Source organism: Amblyomma maculatum, chromosome 2, assembly GCF_055883805.1.
Source record: "Amblyomma maculatum isolate TAMU_Amacu chromosome 2, ASM5588380v1, whole genome shotgun sequence".
Classification (NCBI taxonomy): Eukaryota; Metazoa; Arthropoda; class Arachnida; order Ixodida; family Ixodidae; genus Amblyomma; species Amblyomma maculatum.
Genome location: NC_139345.1, coordinates 188,959,360 through 188,981,119, shown reverse-complemented (window position 1 = coordinate 188,981,119; position 21,760 = coordinate 188,959,360). Strand labels below are relative to the sequence as shown.

General features: G+C 44.7%; 2 protein-coding genes and 1 non-coding gene across 6 annotated transcripts in view; all 3 read right to left on the bottom strand.

The window, feature by feature from the left end:
• Positions 1-2,245: 2,245 nt before the first annotated feature.
• Positions 2,246-3,110, bottom strand: LOC146200649 (uncharacterized). Its single transcript, XM_084592967.1, has one exon. The coding sequence runs from the start codon at positions 3,093-3,095 to the stop codon at positions 2,265-2,267; it is 831 nt and encodes a 276-aa protein (XP_084449093.1). The 5' UTR covers positions 3,096-3,110; the 3' UTR covers positions 2,246-2,264.
• Positions 3,111-3,246: 136 nt separating this feature from the next.
• Positions 3,247-3,328, bottom strand: TRNAS-AGA (transfer RNA serine (anticodon AGA)). The gene has a single exon. It is a non-coding gene; the product is annotated as a tRNA-Ser (tRNA).
• A 10,617-nt stretch (positions 3,329-13,945) lies between these two features.
• LOC146200646 (tubulin monoglutamylase TTLL4-like) overlaps positions 13,946-21,760 on the bottom strand; it is a 133,786-nt gene continuing 125,971 nt past the window's right edge. For all 4 annotated transcript variants that reach the window (XM_084595584.1, XM_084595586.1, XM_084595583.1 and 1 more), the window contains one exon: positions 13,946-14,215. In XM_084595584.1, coding sequence (XP_084451710.1) covers positions 14,146-14,215 — 70 coding nt within the window. In that variant the 3' untranslated portion in view covers positions 13,946-14,145. The remainder of the gene's footprint in view (positions 14,216-21,760) is intronic.

The window sequence follows — 21,760 nt, the reverse complement described above, 5'->3', positions numbered from 1 at the left end:
TCTCCAAATCGAGCTGGAGCATTGCGACGCGCATGTGTAGAGCATCGCAGCAATCCAGCACGCATCTCGCCGTGTGGATGTTTGTGAATATTGATCGGTCTCTGATACCGCACGTCTGATGTGGTACAACTATATCCTTCATAACCGTTTGAAGTCTTTTAGCGAGTACTTTCATGTATATCTTATAATCAACATTGGTTAAGCTAATAGGACGATAGGCAGTTACTTGCCTTAATGCGGCTCGATCATCTGTTTTGGGGATTAGAACTGTATAAGTGGACAGGAAAGAAGGCGGTAGACGCTTTCGTTCGTAAGCATCATCTAAAACTCGAACCAATATAGGCGCTAGTTCCTGCTTAAAAGCTTCGTAAAAATCGGCGCTTAATCCATCTGGCCCCGAAGATTTCCCTCGTGTTAAGTCGTCAATTGCCAACTCTATTTCATCGGCTGTAATCGGGCGCTCTAACTTCTCTTTTGAGCTGTCATCATTTCTGGGCATCAAATTCAGGAATTCTGCCTTGAAGCTGTTTGAGTCGACTCCGCTACGCATGAATAAGGCAGTATAGAAAAGTGTGAAAGCGTGCTCAATGTCGTTTTTCCCTTTTACGATAACTCCGTCCTGCTCAATTTCAGAAATCATGTTCTTGCTGGCCCATTTGCGTTCCATTGCCAGGGTCCTTTTAGTTGGTGCCTCACCAGTTATCACTTTATCTGCTCTTGCTCGAACAAACGCCCCGTGATACGTTCGATATCTATCTGCTCCAGCTTTTGCTTGAGTTCACAAATTTTGACCTTGAATGTGCCGGGGGCTATATTTTCTTCATTTATTAGCATTTGCAAGGTTTTCCGCAAATCTGCCTCATACTTATTCTTCGCATGCTTTATGGCACTGGCTCGTTCCAATGCCTTCATTTTTGTTATTTGTTTGAAAGTTTCCCATTGCTCGCTTATCGCTGTGGCTGTGTCGTTCTCAATTTTTTCAAGCATAACTGACATCTGTTCTTTGAAAGCATCGTCATCCAAAATTTTCGCGTTCAATTTCCACAGATCCCATGTGAAGATTTCCTTTTTTGCCTTATGTCTAATGTCAACCCTTACCAGGCAATGGTCACTGAATGAAACAGACTTCACATGGTACTCACGACAAAGCGCAATCAGTTCGGCCGACACGTACACCTATATCTAGTCTGACATGACTTGCTGCTTGAAAATGCGTGAAGCGAACGCACAGCTCGTTTCCCAGGGATTCCGCCACGTCTTCGAGCCCAAATTCGTCAGTTATTTTGCTCAATACTGCCGTGCTGGCGTCTCTGTGCGGTGTAACACTCGCTTTATCACGCGCCGATAGCACGCAATTAAAGTTGCCCATCAGTACAAGGTTTCGGTCAACACTCATAAAATTTTTGTGACACTCAAAAAACTGTCGTCTTTCCTCGAGCACATTAGGAGCATACAAGCATATCACCCGCCACTCTACTGAGCCAAAAGCAAAATCGCATACAACCGTGCGCCCCGACATGTCCGTCCTCACTGCCTGGACATCCAGCCCCAAATGTTGCCGAACAAAGAGTGCACACCCCGCGGATCTCCCGACAGCATGACTAACACACGCGTAGTACATTGACGTGAAAGGGAGCACCATACTCTCGGTCTCATCGTCGCCTTCGATTTTAGTTTCCTGTACAGTAAGGATGTCTATATCTTGTTCCACTGCCAACCTATATAACTGCCGTTGTCTCCTCCTCGCTGTAAGCCCTCGAACATTGATTGTGGCGAGTCGCAAGGACCTATCTGGTAGCGCCATTATAGCATGAAAATAGACCGAGAGTACGGTGCTTACCTTGGACGACAGGTCCCGAGGCGCAGGATCCAGCGCACGGCATGTGCCTGCGCTACAACTACGAAGCAGGCGGCGGCGGAGGTGGAGCCGGCGGCGTTGTTGTCGTCAATCTCCGCTCGGAAGCGATGTTCGGCCGTAGGCGTAACGTCGGCCGACGCATGGGACATGCCTTTGAAGGTGGTTCTCCGGTGACGGTCAGTCCAGGAGATGCTCCCTCTGGCTCGGCGACTTCGTGCGAGCGCTTAGTTGCCGAGACGGCGGCGCCTTCCTTGGAAGTGTCCATGGCCTCCTGCACCTCGCTCACGCTTTCCACCGACAGCACGGTGTTGTCTTTTTCTTGCACCACGGCTGGCATACTCGGCTCCTCTGTTGACGCAAATGCGTCTTCTTCAAGGTTTCGCGTTACTTCCGCGACTGGGTTCCCTTATGTATGCTCGGCAGACGCCTTTTCGTCCTCAGCGATACTAGCCTCTACCCTTGCTGTTGCTTCAGCATCAGCCTCGTCCATTAGGAGGTCCGAGTTATCGTCACTCCCCATGGGCCCTGCGACGCTGGCGTAGGTGCGCACGCACTCCGTCTCGTCGTGGCCAAACTGACGACACAGCACGCAGCGCGGTACCTTGCAGTCTCGACGAATATGATCGGTGCTCTGGCAGCGCAGACAGAGTGGTGCCCTACCCGGCACTACCACAAGGGCCAGCTCACCGGCAATTCTCAGCTGATGTGGTATGTCCTCCGGCATCACCCCCGCCTTGAGTTGCAGCGTCACGGTTCGTGTCGTCGAACCCTTGTCCGAAACACCGTTGACCCCCCAGCGCTCCATGACCACTTCAGTCGGTCTTCCGTATGTGAGCAAAGCTGCCCGTACGTCGTCATCAGGTAAGGTGGGGAGCAACCAGTGCAACTTCAGCCGGATGTCTTGATTCGACGGGTCGATGAGTACGCAGCGATGACTCTTCACTTGTACTTCGGCATTCTCGAGCAACCTCTTTGCACCTTCAGCACACTTAAACGTGACTGCACAAACGTGATTCATTTGATACGCCCCCAAGGCCGAAACCTCGGGGAGCAGTTTCAAACGGGCCAGCATATCCCTGAAGTCTTCCACACGGTAGGGCCGGGCTGTCACATCAGCATGCATAAACACGGTATTCAAAACCAAACGCCCTGAGGGCAGACTAGGTAAAACAACACGGTACTCATCATTCGATGAAGCAGAAACTCTGTTACCGCGGTCAGAAACGGCCGCTGACATCGCTCCGTTGGAGCACGTGATAAGCACGTCCGCTCGCTAGCGCGGCCGGAAGTGGAATCACTCGGCCAGGACTGCCAGGCAAGAGGGAATCAATGAGCATCTTCTCTAAATCGATGCGGAAAGAACAAAACTAAACAAAAGAATGCGCTTGCGCAATCGACAGGATTCGAACCTGTGCGGGGAGACCCCAATGGATTTCTAGTCCATCGCCTTAACCACTCGGCCACGACTGCCAATGAGCATCTTCTCTAAATCGATGCGGAAAGGACAAAACTAAACAGAAGAATGCGCTTGCGCGGTCGACAGGATTCGAACCTGTGCGGGAAGACCCCAATGTATTTCTAGTCCATCGTCTTAATCACTCGGCCAGGAGTTTTTTTTTTTTTTATTACCACATTGGAATATAACACAAAAAAAAGCACATCTGTACAGCATCTACATCACTTGACAAGTAAAAGGCGCGAACGGAAATCTGCCTCGCTCACGCAACAGGATTAAAAGCGTTTAAGCTGTACAAGGTCGTCCATTACTGAGAGCCACTCGGGGTGCTCATTTTGGGCCCGAAGCACATCTCTTATATAAGACATGCTTTTGATAAAATACTCCCTGACGGGGAGTACAGTCTCGTCTGCATGCCTGAATGCCATCTGATTTCTCCAAATACTGTGTAGGCTGGGAAGCATGAAAATGTCATATGGTATGTTGTCCCCACTCTCTACAGGTAGAAATTGTATTCCGTATGGCGATATCGAAAGCAACGTTTTAACCGTTCGTTGTAAGATGTCCCAATGAAATACAGAGTCTGTACAGTGAAGGAACATGTGATCTATCGTCTCCGGTGTTCTACAAATTAGGCAATTTACGGACCATGGGACAAAAATAACCTTCTCTTGGAGCCAGGGCTTCACTGGTAGAGTGCCACTGTGCAACTGAAAAAAGAAGTTTTTCACCGAGGCCCGCACAGGCATCCTCTTTACTCTTTTCAGCACATTTTTCCCTTGACCTACACTGTACATGGTCCGGTAGACAAGAACAAGTAACATAGTATCTATGAGTGCTTTGTAAAGTTCTTTCCTCGATACTTCAGTAAGGTACTGCACTGAAAAGTGAACTTTCAAAAATTGAAAAGCTCGAACAACCTGCAGTGCCTCACCCAGCCACAGTTGCATTACTGTCCGCAAGAAAGCATCTTTTTGATCCCGAAGGAACATAAATCTCGACACAAGTTGCCTAATGAACAAATGAGTCAAACCCAGGCCGCCGCTTTTCACAGATCGAAAAAGATTTGTGCGGCTTGTCCTCTCCCAACTCGACCCCAAAATAAACACTGCAAACACATGGTGCAATCGTTGGACACTGGTTCGTGACATGCACAATGCCTGAAGCACATACCAAACTTTGGCCACTAGAAACAGGTTGCATACTGTGGCTCTAGTAAAAATAGAAAAATCTCGACCACCCCATTTGCGCGTATTTTCACGCGCTCATTCAATTTCTGCTTCCCAGTACTTTGCTGGTTCTTTATAATCGTTTAGCAGAACTCCCAAATATTTAACAGGTGACATTGCCCACTGAAAGCCTTCGTGCATGATAGGCGCAGAATCACAGTTACCATGCCAAAAGCCGAAGCACTTTTCCCAGTTTATCATGCTTCCTAAGACTTTGCAAAACCTAGTTGCCTCTTTCACTGCTTCTGTTACGCTATCTTTATCTGCGCAGAAGATTGCAATGTCATCCGCGTAAGAAAGGATTTTAACTTCAGTGGACAATATCACAAAGCCGTGCACATTCTCATTTGACATAATTTTTTGACAGAATGGTTCGGAGATACAGGGCAAACAACAATGGCGACAAAGGGCCCCCTTAATTGACTCATTGAAGAACAAACAGTAATGCTTTCACTCAGTTGCTTATTAATAATGATGTTTGCCGTACAACCAGCATATGTCATTTTAACACCTTCAACAAGAACACGGCCAACATTCACATGCTCAAAGATAGAAAACAAGATATGGTGACTAACGCAGTCAAAGGCTTTTCCCATGTCTAATTGCAACATGGCTACACGTTTCTCAAATGAATCACAGCATTCTAAATACTACGTGCTACATGAATGTTTGTATGTATCGTTCGACCTTTTATTCCGCACGTTTGGTGTGGGCCAACAATAAAACCTTCATGAAAATCTTATATTTGCGAGACTTATGGGCCTATAGACAAGCGTCAGCCCGTGACGTCAGTGGAGATGCGGCGGCGCTGGCGACAGCAGTGACTTTCGTGGTGTAGGCAAAAGCTCGGGTCGTCTGCATTGGTTGCGCGGCGCTTGCTGTGTTTTCGGGCATAATTCCCAATATTCCTGCAAGCTGTGGTGTGGTTGGTTGTGCCATGAGGCACAAAAAGGAAAACAGCACCTGTTTTCACATCTTTCTTGCGGTCGGACAAATATGAGAGAGATGGCAGCAGCGTTGAGCGCGACAAGTAGACCCTTCGGCGACGGATTGCCTTCGCGGCTAACATGCGTTGCACAATCCTGCACAGAAACTTCATCAGTTCGTTTGCAACTCTTAATTGTCGTGACTGCTTTTCGGTCGCACGATGAATAGCGCAATAGCAAATGCCTGCAGCTTGTGCACGTTTTCTTGTACATAATATATCAAGTTAAGACGCCACCCTGTGAGTTCCATTCACTTGTGCCCGTGCATATATTCGTACAGAAAAGGACACAAAAGCTGCTGCGAAGGTAACTGCTGTTAGTTTGACCGCGCGGTAACTCCAGCGCGATATTGCCGAAACAGATCTGAATTTGTGAAGCAGCTTTTCCCTGATATCACTTTCGCGAGTTTCAACGAGTGACTCTTCATCACCGGCCCAATAGAAAGCAAGTAAATATTGTTAGGATCCGGGCAAAGTCACGCAGCATCATTTCTCAAAACTTCTTTTTGAAGCTAGGTCATTAAGATTTTGACGAGTGAATTAAATATTCACATACAACGTATCTCTGATCAAGCAGGATATATTTAAGTATATGCTATATATGGTACATGCAGTTTAATGTCACAAAGAGTAATCGGCTATGAGGGGTGCAAAATAAGCAGTTAAGATGACGCACTTTTGAACAAACAGTTTTAGAGTATATTATTAAAAAGCTGAACAGATCATGCAAATTTCGCTGCAAGCGATCGTGGAGAACGTTGCATTTCCGTTCATGCACCTCTCCTAAAGACTGCACCTCTCCTTCATGTATCTATTAACTTGTGAATGACCTTGGCTACGTCTTTACAATGAAATAGACGTCAAACGTTTTTTTATCGAGCAGGATAAAACATTGGCAGCGTGCACTATACAGGCGAATATGTTACAAAGAACTAAAAGATTGAGTTCTTATTCAGTTAAATTCTGACTTAAATTGCCGGTACACCGAGCTAGAAATATGATTTTCAGTTCACTATAGTTGTCGGTAATATATTGTTCTTTAGAGTGAAGCTGCTTGGGAAAGCCCATTAAGAGTTGTCATATGAAAAACACACTTCCAGTCATTCATTCGCCGTCCTTGCATGCGCTAGCAATAGGCACGGGAGTTGAACAATGTAGGGTGTCAGTTTTTCATATACATTGCGCTTTCTAGTTTACATTTAACTCAGTCACTACAGTCAACCACTGTAGCCGCGCGCTGCTGAGGCCACGGAGAAGGAAGCCAATTCAGTGCTCTTCGCCAGGTAATTCTAGAATTAATCGGCTGATAAAGTGCTGAACTACTCTCCAGGCATAAACGAAACTATTTCTACGCACAAACGAAGCTTACGCTTCAGAATATTCGCACGCGCGAACTGGTTTCGAAGGCAGCGTCGCTTGGCGCTATGTAGGCACGCTGCGTTTTTGCCTACACCCCATGTCGCTGCCGATCGCAGTGCCACCTTTGTTTACAAACATGACGCTTGTCTATAAGCTTTTACTGACAGTCGCCTGGTGGGATCGTCACTCTTCGGTATGAGAACCATGTGGGTTTTTCGGAACGACGGAGGCATCGTGTTGGTTTCATACATTTCTTGAATTATTCAGTGCAGCATATACGCCATATCACTTTTGAAGGCTTTGTAGAAAGCTGCGCTAAGCCCGCCTGGTCCCGGTGCCTTTCCAGAGCTCAACTCGTCAATAGCACGCTCGATTTCAATAACGCTAATAGGTGCCTCTAGGTTAAGCTTAACTTCATCACCTAGTATAGGCAACAGTGACAAAAAATCTGACTCAAAGCCTCCTTGCAAGTTTGCCTCGTGACCCAGCAGTTCTTCATAATAATCAACAAACGCGCGCTGAATAGTCTTGAAATCGCGAGTTATTTCTCCCTCGTAGTCTACCTCTTTAATCTCATTCTTGACGGCATATCGTTTTTCATCGCACAGGGACCGCTTTGTTGGCGACTCACCTAGCCACAACCGCTCTGCGCGTGCGATAGCACCTTTGTATTTTTCCTTATTTATCAGTTCTAGTCTATTTTTTGTTTCTTTTATTTCTGTTGCAAACTGGCCTGGCTGTGTGTTTTATAGCTGCAGAAATGAATTTAATCGGCTTTGAAGTTCTTTTTCCTTCGTTTTCTCGTTATGTCGTAGTGCACACGCTCTTTCGATTGCACTCATTTTTATTTCTTCTTTGAAACGCTCCAATTTTTAACGTCCCTATTGACGCCCATAAACAAACTATGAAGTTTTTCTTGTACTGTATGCGCGAAACTTTCATCACTAAGCAACTTTACATTTAGTTTCCAAAGGTTCCAGTTGAAATTAGATCTCTTGGGCTTAGTTCCTACTGTAAACATCACCATGCAATGGTCGCTGAATGCGATGCTTTTAACAAAGTATTCACTAATCATTGGCACCAAGATAGCTGACACATAAGCTCTGTCGAGTCGTGCGTGGCTGGCTTGTTAGAAGTGCGTGAACTGAGGACGGATTCCTCCTGACAGAGCACTCCCAACGTCTTCGAGATTGTGCTCTTGGACGATTGAGCTCAAATGTAACGAACTTTGATCCAGAATGATGGCGTTAGTAGCTCTGTCCTCAGTCATACACATGCAACTGAAATCACCTAGAAGGATCGTATATCTGGTAGAATTCAAATAAGGTTCAATATTTTTGAAGAATGCTTTGCGCTCATTTTCCTTATTTGCGGCATACACATACAGTACGCGCCACTGTAAATCAAGATATGAAAAATCACACATAACAGAACGTCCAGTATTACAAACTACAACAGAATCTTCAACAATCCTGAAAGAATTGCGGACGAAGATAGCATACCCTCCCAATGTATCAACAGAATGGCATACACATACACTGTACCGATTTCTAAACGGTTCTACCATGCGGTTTGTCTGAGCTTCCCTTTCGACCTTAGTCTCTTGCACTGCTATCAAGTCCAAATCGTTGTCCATCATGAGGCGACTCAGTTGGTACTGACGTCGCCTCGCTGCAAGGCCTCTGGCAAATCGAAGTGTTGCTTCAGGTTGAGCTGCCATTTCGCTGATAAACACAAGATAACCAAACCGCTCAGTGCTCACCTTCTACCGTATTATACACAGATGAGGAATTCGAGAGGTGTGCGGGTCGTCCGGTGTGTACTGACTTAACGTCAGCACACCCTCGCTGGCAGACCCGTCGTGAGTCGCCCCTCGTCCTTGAGTCAATCTGGGGCGAGCCATTTTTTCTACGTCGGTGTAGTGGTCGCCGGCTTTCTGTCCGGCGGGATGTTGGGCCTCGGGCAAAGCGTCGCCCGACGCTGTCCTGGTGTTTTGGGAGCTGGTTCGTCGGCGCTGAGGGTAGAAAGGCTCGAATCTTCAACACAGGCCTTGTCATGGGTCCTCTTTGTTGGTGCCACGTTCGTGGATGATTGGTCGTAGTCCATGCCTCCTTCGATAACTGCGGCATTTTCTCGCATGCTTATAATGCCTTGGCTGCATTCTCCATCTGGTGCCCCCACAGTCTCGGCTAGACCTGCCTGAGCAGGCATAGAGGCGCGGTCTTCACTAGACTTCACTGCCCCACCCCCAGTGTCATCCGTATCCTTGGCATTTGACAGCGGTATGTTCGATTCTGTTCTCGCAGCTTCCTCGGCTTCAACCTCGTCCATGACGAGCTCCGAGGTGTCTTGCCTTATCATAGACCCTGTGACTTTTGCATAGGTTTTTACACATTCAGTTTCATGATGGCCAAAGCGGCGGTATAGAGCACAACGAGGAACATTGCACTCACGTCGGACATCTCCTGTGGTATGGCAGTTCAGGCAAAGTGGAGCTCTGCCAGAAATGACTATGAGAGCCTGTTCTCCAGCAATGCGCAGCTGGTGCGGCAAATCATCAATTGTCACACCAGGCTTCAACTTCAAGGACACTGACGTGTTGAAGAGCCTTTGGCCAGTACGCCTTGTACGCGCCAGTGTTCCTTGCCAATTTCTGTGACTGTGCCGTATGGAGCCAGGGCGGTCCGCACATCTTCATTGGGAACGTTGTACAAAATCCAGTAAATTTTCATCCTAACATCCTGGTCACCAGGACCGACAACAATGCACCGACGGTCTTTCACGGCTAGTTCATGGCAAGACAGCAACTGCTTCATTCCATCGTCATTCTTGAATGTGATGGCCCAAACATGATTCATTTGGTATGCCATCAAGGCTATAACTTCGGGGAGCAGTCCCAACTGAGCCAGCGCGTCGTGAAAATCCTCGACCTTGTATGGTCTCGCTCTCACATTGGTGTGCAAAAAAAAGTGTTAAATACAGTACGACCTAGGTCAAGCCATGCTCCGGCTTGACCTAGAGAAAGCCTTCGACAAGGTGCCGCATGATGTCTTGTTATAAGTTTTGGAGCTAGCAAATGTGGGCTCAGTTATTTGCAAGGGAGTCTCAATGGCATACAGAGGGTGCACGATGCGCATGATAGTAAATAAGAGGGAGGATGAGCGCATCCAAGTGCAACGCTCTGTACATCAAGGCTGCCCCGGCCCTGTCAACATTGCTTTTCTGCTTGTATATTGAACCATTTTGTCTGACCGTTATTGAGAGCAGCAGTGTCAGAGGTTTTTGTTTGCATGCAGCAGAGGTCCGCATACTCGCGTATGCTGATGACATTGCAGTCTTCTGTCTCAACTACGAATGCATTCAGTGTTGTCAAATTGGTGAAGGACTTTTGTTCTGTGAGTGGTAGTGCTGTGAACTGGGATAAGTGTCTGGGTTTCTGGCGTGGAGAGTGGCCCACAACCCCTGCGAATTTTGTGAACATGCCCTGGGTAACAACCCCAGTGAAGTATTTAGGAGTGCCACTGGAATACTACCGAGACAGTGAGTCACATTGGAACCAGCAGGTTTTAGAAGTATGTGAGAAGGCCGACAGACCAAAAGGATTGTCTATGTTTGCACGTGTTACGATTTGTTTTTTATTTCTTGTTACCATTATAGTACGTGTTTGAAGTACTACATTGTTCTCGTGTGAATGTGCAGAAATTCCACCGCGCGCTCGATATTTTTGTGTGGGGAAGTACTTGGGAGCGCACCCGCCGAACCAGCTTGTTTTATTGCGTCCGCTCTGGAGGAGTTGGTTTGGAGCATTTGTATTTGCGCCAAGTGGTTAACCGTTTTATGTTCTTTCGTGATACGAAGCACCCATTTTTTACGAACTGTGTGTCAGGTTAAATTGAACAAAGTGCTACCATATTTAGTTGTAAGTTCGGCGAGCATGCAAGGGAGGATTTTCGGAATCCTTAAAGAAGTGTACATGTCATGTCGTGTATTGCAAGCCCATTTTTCATTTCAATATTTATCAACTGTGACGCGAAAGAAACTTTATAAGGACTTGTGCAATGTCTTTCTCCCGATGCCATTGTACAGATCGTTGTACTGGGCAGGTCCATGGAAGTCAATCCTTACACGAGTAAAAAATATGGCTGTACCAGGGGGAACAAAAACTTTTTTTTTTTTTAATCCCCATAGCAATACACTAGAAGTTGACTTATTTAGAAATGAAGGGTGTATTTTGTGTACCTTGGGGAAATCACTGTTTCATGTGCCGCAAACCGGAAACTATCGAACATGTTTTCTTAGACTGTTGGGAAGACTTTTTCTTCTGGGACATTCTACAGTGAACAAATAAAAAAAAACCTACCCGTGGATGTATTCGGAATTCGATTTTTACCCATTAAAGCTGATGATGGGCTACCGCTGTACATGATCAAGTTATTGGGTCTGCACAGTATCTGGCGATCCAGAATGGCTTTCAGGCATGCGGACGTTGATGCGAGGAAAATACGCCAGTATTTTTGCGAAGCCGTTGCGAGTGTTACTGATGTTTTCAAAACACAAGACGAAGTGCCTGAGTGGCTTCCGAGAATGGAAGTGTTGCTGCAAATGCCTAATTTGTAATGGATTACGCAGCCCAAATCGCCATGTTGTGTTTGTCGCGTAATATTCAGTGTGTGTGTAGAGTGATATTCGTTATGTGAAAAATTGAATAAAAAATTTGGCCTTAACCACTCGGCCATGACTGCCAGCTTGTTGCATACTACATCCGCCTTCTCGTTGTCGGTAAAAACCAAAGGTAACAGGCGATCGGCAACTATCATTTCCAGCGAGCGTAATTACGAAGAAAAAGAAAAGCAACCCGCGTGTCGGTGCAAGTGCGAACCCTTTTCGAAACCCGCTGGTGCAGTTGACGGGATCGACTGAAACCTGTTTGTACATAGCGATTAACCACTACTGCTTGTGTAGATGGTCGCTAAAGACTAATATCAGGTTCTTCAAATTGCGATTGAGCAAAACATGACAATGAATGTAAAAGTCACCACTGCTGTAGTGCAATACATGCGTATTTCGTACCATTGTAGAGTAATGCTCGAGTTGAGGGACTGCAGCAATTATTTTACAAAAGCAACGGACTTTACCTACCAGCAGCTTATATTGAATTTCAAGGGACTGCAAAAGGTGCCAAGCATTCGAAGGTGGAATTAATGAATGCCTCCCAGGATCTGGTGGAAACTGGCTGCAACTTTGTTTAGTTAAAAGCCTGTCATGGGCACCAGATTTTGAGGAGAGAACTATGCATTATGATGATAGCCACATTGGGTGAGGGAACATTAGCAGTTGTTAAATACTTACAATGAAAGTATCGAAGGATTCTGATATCAGCAAGATGAATATCTTTGGATGGAGGTCCAGCGCCCCGACTATAGCAGGCACGGTTGGTTCCGAGGGAATAGCCAGATAGCACAGCTGGCCACAGGCGAGACAGCGGCAGAAAAATGTGGCATGCGTAAAGTCCCAAGCTACACACACAGGCTCCGCACAGTAAAAGGAAAAAAAAGGGTCAAACTGGATATAAATTTACAAGCGAGATCCAATGATTCAGAAAGCGTTTTTTCCAACCAGAGGTATTGTCTTAATTGCTGCACAAAATAAGCGTCCAGACACGTTGCCAAGTCTAAAGAACAGTCCAACGCAGCACCTCCATGCATGGACAGGAGAGGCAAGACAACCGGGACATGTAACAGAGGGTCCAAATAATAATGGGATCCGCGATTACTTCCGCTGCTAAGTGCATACAACAGCCTACTGAGCAATACAGCAATGCCCAGGGAGCCCTCGTGATCATGGGCCAATGGTTCTATTAATCAAATACAGTATGTCTCATTAGCTAACTAAAGAGCTCCAATGGGTCTTACAATTCGTCGCGGAGGATGTCTTGGATGTGAATCTATAATTGCGCCATTAGTAGCGTGTGTGCGTAAAGTGGCTTGGCCGGTGAACAGAAGACGTGTAGCGACTCGTAGGGCAATGCTGGTAGCACAGCACACGACAGCAAGTTGCAACCATTCAAAAAGAACACTATGTGTAGAGAAATATACAAAAAACACCACATTCAAAAGAACACCTACAATGCGGATATATTTTGCAATATTGTACTTCTTGCTGGTAACGAGTTTTGTGCCATCCATTCTTTGCAACTGCTTCATATACTGAGTGCATTTGTTCTGTCACACTCCTAAACCTACACTGCCAGTACACATTGTGTTTCAAATTTATGAAGTTTAAATTCTTGGTAAGAAATGTTATTCTGAACCTAGAGAAGTCTATGAACACTCCACAGCAAAAATGCAGAACTACAGCACGTTATTTGCAAGGTGAAGCATTCTAAACTTAAGAGGACCGAATCAGGTTGGTTGGTTCATGCTAGAAGGGAACGACGAAAACAGCACTTAAAAACGGACGGAGAAAAAGAGACGAACACAAGCACCATGTTTGTCCCTTCTTTTCCGTCCATTCCGTATGCATTATTTTCGTCGTTCCCTTCTAACATGAACCAAACAACCCGATTCGGTCCTCTTAAGTTTAGAATTCTTCACCTTGCAAATAATGTGCTCTTTAATACCAACCAGCCAACATTGCAAAAAAAAAGTTCCCAAAACTCGACATGGTAGCATACCTTCCGCCATTTTCGTGTCGACATATTTTGCCCCCAATAATATTGCCAAATATTTAAAACATATTTTCTACACCATGTTCACCTTCTAAGCTAAAGTGATTCAACAATCCATTCTAAAGTGTTGATTTCATATATTCCAATGGCTTATGGCTTAATATTGGTTTCCAATTCCTTTGAAAGTTTGTAAGATATTTCTTACGTGCATTACTGATAAAACTGGGAAAATTAAACAAAGTTGAGGTATGGATGTGATATTTAGGCCAACAAATATTCACTTTGAATCTAAGCAAAAAGTGCGCTTGAAATGGATATGCATTCACCTCCTTTTGACATACATTTAGTGGCTATGACTGCCAGACAAAAGACAATTGATGAAACTTTTCAACACAAGGAACGCAATACTCTGTTTTATTCGAAGAGCTGAGCCAGAAGAATGCATAAATACAGAAGATCAGAGAGGATGGTTTTGGTTACCCCCAGTTGGAGTGGTTAAAACAACGTCGCAGTAATCTTCCACGGCGGCAGAGGAACAAGCCTGTACAACAGATGATGAGCAGAGGGACTGTCTTCCCAATTCAACCTAGTTCAGCCGCGGTGCTGACGCTCCTTTTGTAGGGACAGGATGCTAACGTTGCGTGTCACTTTGCGCCTTTGACTGAAAAATAAAAAACACCACAAAAGCGCCCCTCAGAACATAGTGCCAAGTTAGGACACACAGCTAAGGGTACAAGCGGTTAATGATCCAAGGCCAATGTTTTAAGTCAAAGGACGACACAGAGAACAGGCACATTAGAGTCTCTGACACAAGTGTTAAAAAAAGATTTAACTAAAGCTTCTGACGCTATTATTATATTTCATTCTGCTTTGAAACTTTGTGGAATTGCAGTTTCTGCATCAAACCTTCTCAAAAGATTTATTGCGAAAGCATTACTTCGCTATGTTCACAGATTTCTCTCCGCAGACCGCGTCAGAAAAATCGTGTCCGCAGCAGTTGTGCGTAATTGACAAGTGGTAGAGGGTAATGAGTTGTGTCAATCGACAGAGGGTGATGTAATGTTGATGCCTAAAAATAATTAGGCCAATAAGTTAGGAAACTAATTACAGGCAAAAAATGTAAAAGTTGTCCGCAGCAGTTGTGAGTAATTGAGAAGTGGTAGAGGTTAATGAGTGGTGTCAATCGATAGAGGGTGATGTAATGTTGTTGCCTAAAAATAGTTAGGCCAATAAGTTAGGTAATTAATTACAAGCAAGAAATGTAAAAGTTGCCCGTAGCAGTTGCAATTGAGAAGTGGTAGAGGTTAATGAGTGGTGTCAGTCGATAAAGGGTGATGTAATGCTGTGTCCGAAAAACATTTAGGCCAATAAGTTGGTTAGGTAATTAATCACAGGCAAAAAAAGTTGTCTGCAGCAGTTGTAATTGAGAACTGGTAGAGGTTAATGAGTGGTTCGATAGAGGGTGATGTAATGTTGTGTCCGAAAAAAAATTACGCCAATAAGTCAATTAGGTAATTAATTAGAGGTAAAACACACAAAACCATGTCTGCAGCAGTTGTAATTAGAAGTGGTAGAGGTTTATGAGTGGTGTAAATTGATAAAACCAATAAGTTAAATGGGCAATTAATTAGAGAAAAAATATCAAATATCAAAGTAAAGGCAAAAATGGTCTCATTAGTCAATGGCTTGGTGCCACATTTGAATGTGTCAAATACTAAAATAGTTAATTAAATCAGACAATTAAGGTGACATCATGCAACCTGAAGTCGAGCCAAAAAAGGGCATAAGAAGGGATTGACGTGCAATTTGAAAGTCAGTTCAGTTCAGTTCAGTCGTTCAGTCTTGTCCGACTCTTCGTGACCCTATAGACCATATCACGCCACGCTTTCCGGATATGGTCCATAGGGTCACGAAGAGTCGGACACGACTGAACGACTGAACTAAATTTGAAAGTACTAAATACTAAAGTAATTAATTAAGGCAATCAATTAGGGTGATGTCAACGATATGATGTCACGCAGTCAGAAGCAGAGCTGAAAAAGGGCATAGGATGGCATTGGCACACAATTTGAAAGTACTGAAGACTAAAATGGGTAAGCAAGAAGTGAATTAGTGTTACGTCAATGATGTGACGTCACGCAACCGGAAGTAGAGCCGAAAAAGGGCATAGGAAGGAATTGGCGCACAATTTGAAAGTACCAGACTAAAATGGGTAAAGAAGAACTGAATTAAGCAACTAGAAACAACTAGAAGCCACCAGAAGCAACCAACAGCAGCATACGTGCTTTCGCATTACTGCAATGCAGATTCTGCAGTGCTCTTTAATTTTTTGCATGATCATAAACAAACAATTGGTTGGTGGAACTGCCTCAGAAGCTAAAACTATTCAAAGTGTAAGGTGTGTGTTAGGACTCTGTATTATGGCCATTACTCTCCTAACTACATATTGATGACTTTCTCATTTATATTAGCTCAGTCCACTGTGTTTTGTATGCCAATGACACTACCATATTGTTATTTCACAAATCTATTAACCACCTAACTTGCAAATCAAATACAGGTTTCAGTAAGGTAAAAAAATGGCATCTCGAAAATCATTTAACCATCAATTGCACTAAACCCAAAGTTATGGTCTTCAAATCTAATCATGGAAGCCTTTCTTGTACACAAACTTTATTTCTTTGCTCTACCATTATTTTAGCATTTGACTGCACGAGCTTTCTGGTATCATTATGGATTCAACTCAAACTTCTTGTCCACATCACTCATATGAAAATAAAAAATATATGCATTTGGCATTAGAGCACTTATTAACGCCTGTCGATAGTTTCTTTATAACATACTTTTATCCTAGTATTATGCATCCATACATCGTCACATCAGTTACGGCATTGCTGCATAGGGAAATACCATTGTTAATAGAGTCTAATAAATTTATAAAACCAGGCCATCTGCACTGTCACTTGCAGCTCTTTCTTCACTAATGCTCGTTCCCTCTTACACGATAACAACATCCTATCATTTCTCCAGGTCTTTCAATATCATCTTGGGAAAATACCCTTTATAAAATTATTCCCTTCACTCCTTGCTCACTAACGACTGCTCACTAGATTTGCAGCTAGAAACAATTTAGTACTTTCTAAAGTTGCCACTAACTACTGCAAAGTACTAGATCTGCTTTTACAGTCCATTAAATATGGTATACCATTTTCATCCAAAACACCATTATCCTTACATGCTTTTAAGAACAATATGAAGGCATTTCCATTGCAAAACTGATTATTTCTAATGTTGCATAACTGTAGCACTACTGTGACTAGAGTTTGACTTCATCTCTGAACAGTACTGCTTATACCTTAATTTGCTGATCTCGTTGCTATTAGCTGTTAATGTTGTATCTACCTACCGAGGGTCCCTGTTCAGTAATTTGACTTTGTTGCACTAATTTTTCAACCAATAAATCTTCATTCCGCCTTCTTCACTCATTATCCCATGTACTTTGCCTGTAGGATGTAGTTGAGAACATAGTTATCTTTTGTCAACTATTACCTTACCCTAGTCAGTGTTCATGTCTGTTTGTTTTTACTGAGTAGTCCCTTGAGAACTATGAAACAGAAAAAAATGTAGAAAAAATTTTTGCATGCCAATTTTCTCCTTTAAAATGATGCGTTTGACATTGGTATACATGGGCCACTCAGTGGTATCCTCTTATGATTGCTAAATAATTTGTATTCGAATTTCATCTTGATGCTTCTTTTATTTCTGTTTCATCAACCGAACGATACCCATGATGTGTAGTTTGTGTTTAGGTCACGTGAGACACGAGAGAAACGGCAGCACAGCTGCTGGTACAACACCATTTGTTAATATTCCTGCTCATGAAGCAACTGATGTCCGATTCCAGCTTATGCCTTGTAGTGAATTAAGAACTATGCAATGCTGATTCCCAATATATTGAATGCAGGTATATCAAATTATTGCTGACATCGAACTCTCAAAATGTCCCTTTAAAAATCCCATGCAAAAAAATAGCGGCGTTTGTATTTATCAAACTCTCTTTCAGAGGACATTTAATACAGTGCAGTCCACTTATAACGATATTGAGAAGACCTGAAAGTCCGATCGTTATAACCAATTATTGTTATATCTGGACCGGTGGAGAAAAAAAAAGATAAAAAAAAAAGCCCATCCACGTATATTCCCATGCATGTAGGCTTGTCTACTTCCAAGTGATGGGTGAAATGGGTTGAACAACACTAATCATCGCAAACAGCACTTGACACTTTATTACAGTATACATAAAAAGCTATAAAATAACTTAAGAATATGTAAAGAAGTCGAAAATTCGCGCTCACTTTAGCAGCAGCTGAAGCTTGACAATCGCAGTGAGCATTGCTTCCAGTAGCGTGTATGCTGGCGGCAGTCCTTTTTGCGTGTACGAAACCTATTAGCGACTGTATGAACTGAAGGACATCCCCAGCACTGATGATCGTTAAAATCGTAAAGCGCGAATGTCCGTATTTTTTCTCGAGGCTTCCAACCTTGAAACCCTGCCAAAAATCCCAATGAATCTGCCGTTTCACCTTGTGAGCTATCACGCTGTCCGTCAATGTGGTCGCCGCCATCTTCCACAGACGCAGGATCGGCGATAGCGGTGACGATACGACCGCAGCAACACCCTTTGTGGGGCTGCAATGATGATAGTGCGCTCACTTCCTTCCCTTTTGCCGCATATGTCGAGTTTTCACATCATTATCTTCTTAATATATCTTTTTTCTTTTATATCTTATATCTTTTATTCAATATTCAGTCAAATTTTCGTGGTAAACAGCTACCGGGCGGCAATAAAGCTATCATTGTATCCGATGTAATCACGATAATCGACCGTTATATCTGGTTATCGTTATAGGGGCAATGGGAAAAATGATTAATCTCAAGAATTTGATCGTTATAAGCAATATATCACTATATCTGGTATCGTTATAAGTGGATTATACTGTATATCAAACTGTGTGCTGCAACCCTGCAAGCCACGCTTTCCCTGACAGCAATACAATAATCCTTTCGAAGCATGAAGCTGGGTCAGCTGAGTAGCTCTTAACAGCTACTGACTGCACTAACGCATTAAAATCTGCGTAATGAGGTGATGATCAGATCCACTTCAAAATGTCCTCTTGTCTGGCATTGTTTCCTTTCATTGCGACACACTTTCACGCGGGGACACCAATGTTCCATGCATCCGGTGTCACGTGGTAAATCCAGCCTAACTCAACAAAGCCTTTAGGCAGCGCTCGTGGGGCCTGCTTCGCTGCTGGATGTGACGCGGAAATCAACTGTACTATATAATTTAATTACTACTATGATCCTTTATGATCATTAAGGTGACTTTTTAGATTTGTGATGGCTTTTCCCAAAGCATCGTCCACTGCAGTTGCGATGAGAGTCAGTGCTGCGCAGCGTGAGAAACAAGCAACGCTCCAACACCAATGCTCCGCTCTGTGGCGCACGCACTTGTGCCCCCAGAGAGGCATGTGAAAATGTACCCATGGCATGCACTTTTCTTTTCGGCACTTGGTGGCAAGTGACACTCCCAAGAAGCATGCCGGTATTGTATGTGCACCACACTTCTTGGTTACAAGGAGGCTCATCTGTACGCATGTTTGACACAGAGAATTATCAACACATCGAACTATTTTATGATCCTTAGAGTTCAGTATATACAGGATGGGCTGTACCAACGATAATATGGCAATTTTTGTGTACCTGATGTGATCAACTACATGCCGCACCCATCGTTTGGATGGTGGAACAAACTGAAACACCATCAGGGAAGAAATTCGATCACAAACTATTTAGCAGTTGTAGCTGAATACCATGCAGCGATTAATGTTGGGCAGCTATAAAACTAAAGTGTGTACAAGTGCTGCCTAATTTCATTGCACAAACGGCACACATCATGAAAAAAAGAAGCACGTGGTAATAAATATTTACAGTAGAACCCCGCTGATACGTTTTTCATGGGACCGTAAAAAAAAACGTAAGAGCCGAGAAACGTAAGAGCCGGGAAGTAGGACAAATTGAAAAATGACAGTAGTGGGCAACTGAATGCATTTACAGCTGAACCCATCTATAACGAAAGCCCTCAAGAACGAAATTCTCGCGACAACGAAAAATTCTGGCGCCCCCGGCGAACTCCCATAGGGTTCAATGCATTTGTCCCCTCTCAACAGCGAAGGGTTTTTAAAAAGCAGTCCCGCATTAACGAAAGTTTGAGGTAGTGATCTGCAACATTTTTTCGGCACATCAGCCAGTCGGGAACATAGAATGGGCGAAACTGCAGCAGCACACTCATCCGACAAGTCGAGCCCGTTCATTTCACCTGCCAACAAGCACCGGCGCAGCCATTTTTGTTTACTTTCGGTTGGTTCGGTAATGATGATGATAGCAAAGCATATTTTTTTTTTTTTTTGCCTGCTGAAAGCGGCTTTTTGCTAGCCTGTCTGTTGGCCACTACGCATGTATGTGACGTTTCACGCCACGTGACGACACCGCCGGCCAACCGGGGAAGAGCAAGGAACCTCCTTTTTTTTTTCTTTTCGCTAGTGCGCCGACCACGCGACCACGCTATCTCACCGATCTCGCCATCCGCCTTGTGCCGCTCGCGACTTGCCTGTGTACAGTGTTTTTTGTTGTTTGTTTTTTTTTTTACTGTCGGAAACATGCCGCCTCCTGTAAAGAAGCGCAAGTTTTTGACGCTGCAGGAAAAGGCTGCAATTATCGCCGAAGCTGAAAAAGGCAGGAAGAAGACTGATATTGCGGAGGAGTTCGGTATCCCGTGCAGCTCGCTTTCTACGATTCTGAAATCAAGGAATGGCATCATGGCGGCACTCCAGAACGGCGCGCGCGCTCAGAACAAGACTTTGGCAGCGCCGGTCTACGAAGACGTGGACAAAGCCATATTTCAGTGGTTCCTGGACAAGAGAGCGAACAAGGTGCCTTTGTCCGGAAGCCTCCTGCAGCAAAAGGCGATTGACTACGTGTGCATTCTGGGGCACGACAACTTTAAGGCGAGTGCCGGATGGCTAAGTCGATTTAAAGCGCGGCACTGCATCGTCGCCAAAGTGTTGTCGGGGGAGTGTGTGAGCGTAGACGCTGAAGCAGCATCTTCCTGGATGGAGAAAAGTTACAAAGGCATAATGGACGAGTACGAGCCCTCCGAAATTTATAATGCGGACGAAACGGGCTTCTTCTATGAAATGTTGCCTTCAAAAACGCTAGACCTGAAAGGAAAAAAATGCCATGGCGGCAAGCTGAGCAAAAAGCGGGTCACCATTCTTTTATGCTCAAACATGGATGGATCTGACAAGCGTCCCCTCCTCGTGATCGGCCGGAGCAAGACTCCACGGTGTTTTAAACGTAACCGAAAGCTTCCGGCCCAGTACACTGCAAACCAAAAAGCGTGGATGACGTGCGCAATATTCACAAGCTGGCTGGAAGCCTTTGATACGGACATGCGAAAGCAGGGCAGATCTGTCTGCCTTTTTTTGGACAACTGCAGTGCGCACCACATTGAAGACGTTGCCCTGACGAGCATCCGCTTGATTTTTTTCCCCGCGAACTGCACATCCGTTATCCAGCCTCTTGATCAGGGGGTTATCAAAAGTGTGAAGTCTGCGTACCGAAGAAGGCTCATACAGCGGATGTTGCTAAACATCGAAATGAAGCGACCGACGGAAATTGACCTCTTCATGGCGCTGGAGATGCTTGCCGGCGCGTGGATTGCTACTTCGGCCACGCTTGTCCAGAACTGCTTCAGGCACGCCGGTTTCGCAGCTGGTCAGCACGCCTTGGCAGAACCGGAAGCTGCAAGCGGTGACGATCTGCAGCCACTAACCGAAGCATGGAACGCGCTTCGCAGTGTAGATACAATGGTGCCAGAGGCTGTTGAACTGGAGGACTTTTTGTGTGCGGACGCCGACTTGATCGTGCAGGAGGAATTCAGCGACGACGCTATTATCAACAGTGTGCGCAAAGGAAATGAGGCGAGTGACGACGAAGATAGCGAAAACCAAGCACAAGGTAAGCAAGTAAGCTCGCGTGATGTGCTTGATGCATTCGATGTGATCCGGACTTTTCTCGGCGACCACGACGACGACGACGAAGCTATGCATAGCTTATCAAGCTGCGAAGCCAGAGTCGTCAAGCT

Bases quoted from the DNA above. Each gene is read 5' to 3' on its own strand.
- LOC146200649 (XM_084592967.1), bottom strand. From the start codon at position 3,095: ATGTCAGCGGCCGTTTCTGACCGCGGTAACAGAGTTTCTGCTTCATCG.